Source organism: Aplysia californica, unplaced genomic scaffold, assembly GCF_000002075.1.
Source record: "Aplysia californica isolate F4 #8 unplaced genomic scaffold, AplCal3.0 scaffold00656, whole genome shotgun sequence".
Lineage (NCBI taxonomy): Eukaryota > Metazoa > Mollusca > Gastropoda > Aplysiida > Aplysiidae > Aplysia > Aplysia californica.
The window spans coordinates 96,731-99,006 of NW_004797926.1; the positions used below are offsets into that span (position 1 = coordinate 96,731).

The window sequence follows — 2,276 nt, forward strand, 5'->3', positions numbered from 1 at the left end:
TATCGAGTATCTTTGGTTTTCTGCTGAGACATTGTGAGGGGGAGGGGATGGAGGTGGGTAGACTCACGGGCCGAACTAAAATTGCTTTACTTGGGCCTGATCTGGCCCGTTGATCGTAGTTTGCCCATGCCTAATGTAGACTTGTCAGTGTCACAAGTCAAGACGAGACACATCACAGACAGTGTTCATTTCAGGATTTTTCATGCCTCCCTCTGAGCGGAGGGTGTTTCGAAATTGCGTCCGTCTTTGTTTAGTTCAGTACCGATTGTAGATGGTGCTCAGCTGTGTAAGATTTTCACTAAGTTAGATCTTTGCACACCAAATTTGAGCTATCCCGGAGGTCCGCGCAAAGCTGTTATTATAAAGGCCACAGGTATCGCCTAGGGCTTCTCTGGACTTCCCAAAACCGTCAGCGAACCTCGTCAACAGCGGGCAAGTAAAACAAAGGTAGATCTAAGTCTAAGGTGGGTACTAAAGTAAAAGCCCTAAAGACCGACAGTCCTTGTGAGGGCGAAGGGGCAACAGCCCTAATAATCGACACCCCTTCTGAGGGCAAAGGGGCAACAACCCTAAGGGTAAACAGCCCTTAAGATTCGATAGCCCTTCTGAGGGCAAAGGGGCAACAGCACTTGTGAGGGCAAAGGGGAAACAGCCCTAAGGGGCAACAGCCCCCCGAGGGCTAGGGGGTTTTGAGGGCAAAGGGACAACAGGCCTTCTGAGGACTAGGGGGAAACAGTCCTTCTGAGGACTAGGGGGAAACAGTCCTTCTGAGGGAAGGGGGGTTAATGGCTCTTCTGAGGGTAAGAGGGCAAAGCGTGAAATGATCATCATCAAAAGTCACTGCAAAGAGGCACCTCTACTCGCCTTGACAATTCGAATGGAGTTATTTTGACGAGTGAAAGTGCCCCTGAGTACAATGTATAATGACAATGGAGCCGAAAAAGAGCCTCGCTCTCGCTCGAAGATTTCTTCGCGGAGTCCACCAGGCCCGATAAGCAAAAGTCATCATCATCATCATCATCATCATCATCATCATCATCATCATCACCACCGCCACTACTACCACCACCATCTTCCCCACCATCGCTATCCCTCACTCCCACATCACCAGGTGCTTTCTTCTGGCGTGTGGCGGAGCAGTGCGCGAGCGAGGGCTTCTGGCCGGACATCATCAGCACAGACCTGCACACCCAGTGTGTGGAAGGACCGTCCTACGAGCTCACCTGTACAATGTCCCGGATGTTGCACCTGGGCATGGAGCTCAAGGACATTGTGGCTGCGGTCACTAGCAAACCAGCCCAGGTTATCGGTGGGTACTCCTCCGGAGAATTGATAATGATGATAGTATATTACATGTATTGTGGTCATGTTGATATCATCCATTTCAGCTTTTTCCAGTACGATATTATTTGTTATAGGCTATAGTCAGTCCGTTTTAAAAATACAATTCTTTGTAATCATTTTGTTTAGAAGCGTTTAAACTCTCATTGAACTGCTTCTGCTTTGGGTTTTTTTCCTTCCATGTCTCTGAACCGTACACCAGTACCACTAAAATATTACTATTATTGTAGGCTATATCTTTATTTTAGTTGAGAAAAAACAACTTGGATACAATTTTTCTTATGTTTCAGGTAAACTGTCGGAGATAGGGCACTTGGGAATTGGCATGGCCGCTGATGTCACAGTGTTACGCATCGATGACATCAGCGAGGATCTGGAGGATGTAGAGGGAGCCATCAGGAGCGTAACCAAAGCGTTCACGCCGGTCGCTGTGTTCAGGGAGGGGAAGCAGTTCGAAATCCTGGAGGGCAGACGCTGGCCCGATCCCGAGGTGCGAGAGAAGTTAGAGGGCATCGCAGCCAGCTGGAAGCTGACGGACGCAAACAAAAACGCTACTGAAAATTGATTTTTTTTCCAGTTTTAAGTAAACAGATGAATAAGTGGGTGGTTGGCGGATGCTGCTTTGTGGTTTAATCCTTCTTTCCAATCAAACATCCATCTTTTTGAAAATCTCTCCTCCTTCTTTTGTTTGTTACATTCTGGTACTTTTTGTAATCTTTGGCACTTATGTGGCTTAATTGTGTTGCTGGTGTTGTAAAATTTTTACTAAAACTAAACAAATAAATGAAGTAACATTCTTCTTTTATTATTATTGGATTATTTAGAGATTAATGAGGCTGGTCAAACATTGTTGATATTTATATATGTATTTATTGTTTTATTATACGCAAGGGTGCTATTCTTCCTAGGCAAAATCTTTTAGGCTTGAACTTGAA

General features: G+C 45.7%; 1 protein-coding gene across 1 annotated transcript in view; it reads left to right on the top strand.

Annotated features, from left to right (window-relative positions):
- Window positions 1–1,971, top strand: part of LOC101848072 (deacetylase Oant_2987) — a gene marked incomplete in the record, with an annotated part of 31,971 nt that extends 30,000 nt beyond the window's left edge. Inside the window, 2 exon segments of the mRNA XM_005108054.3 lie at window positions 1,112–1,309; window positions 1,632–1,971. Coding sequence (XP_005108111.2) covers window positions 1,112–1,309; window positions 1,632–1,906 — 473 coding nt within the window.
- Window positions 1,972–2,276: the final 305 nt, after the last annotated feature.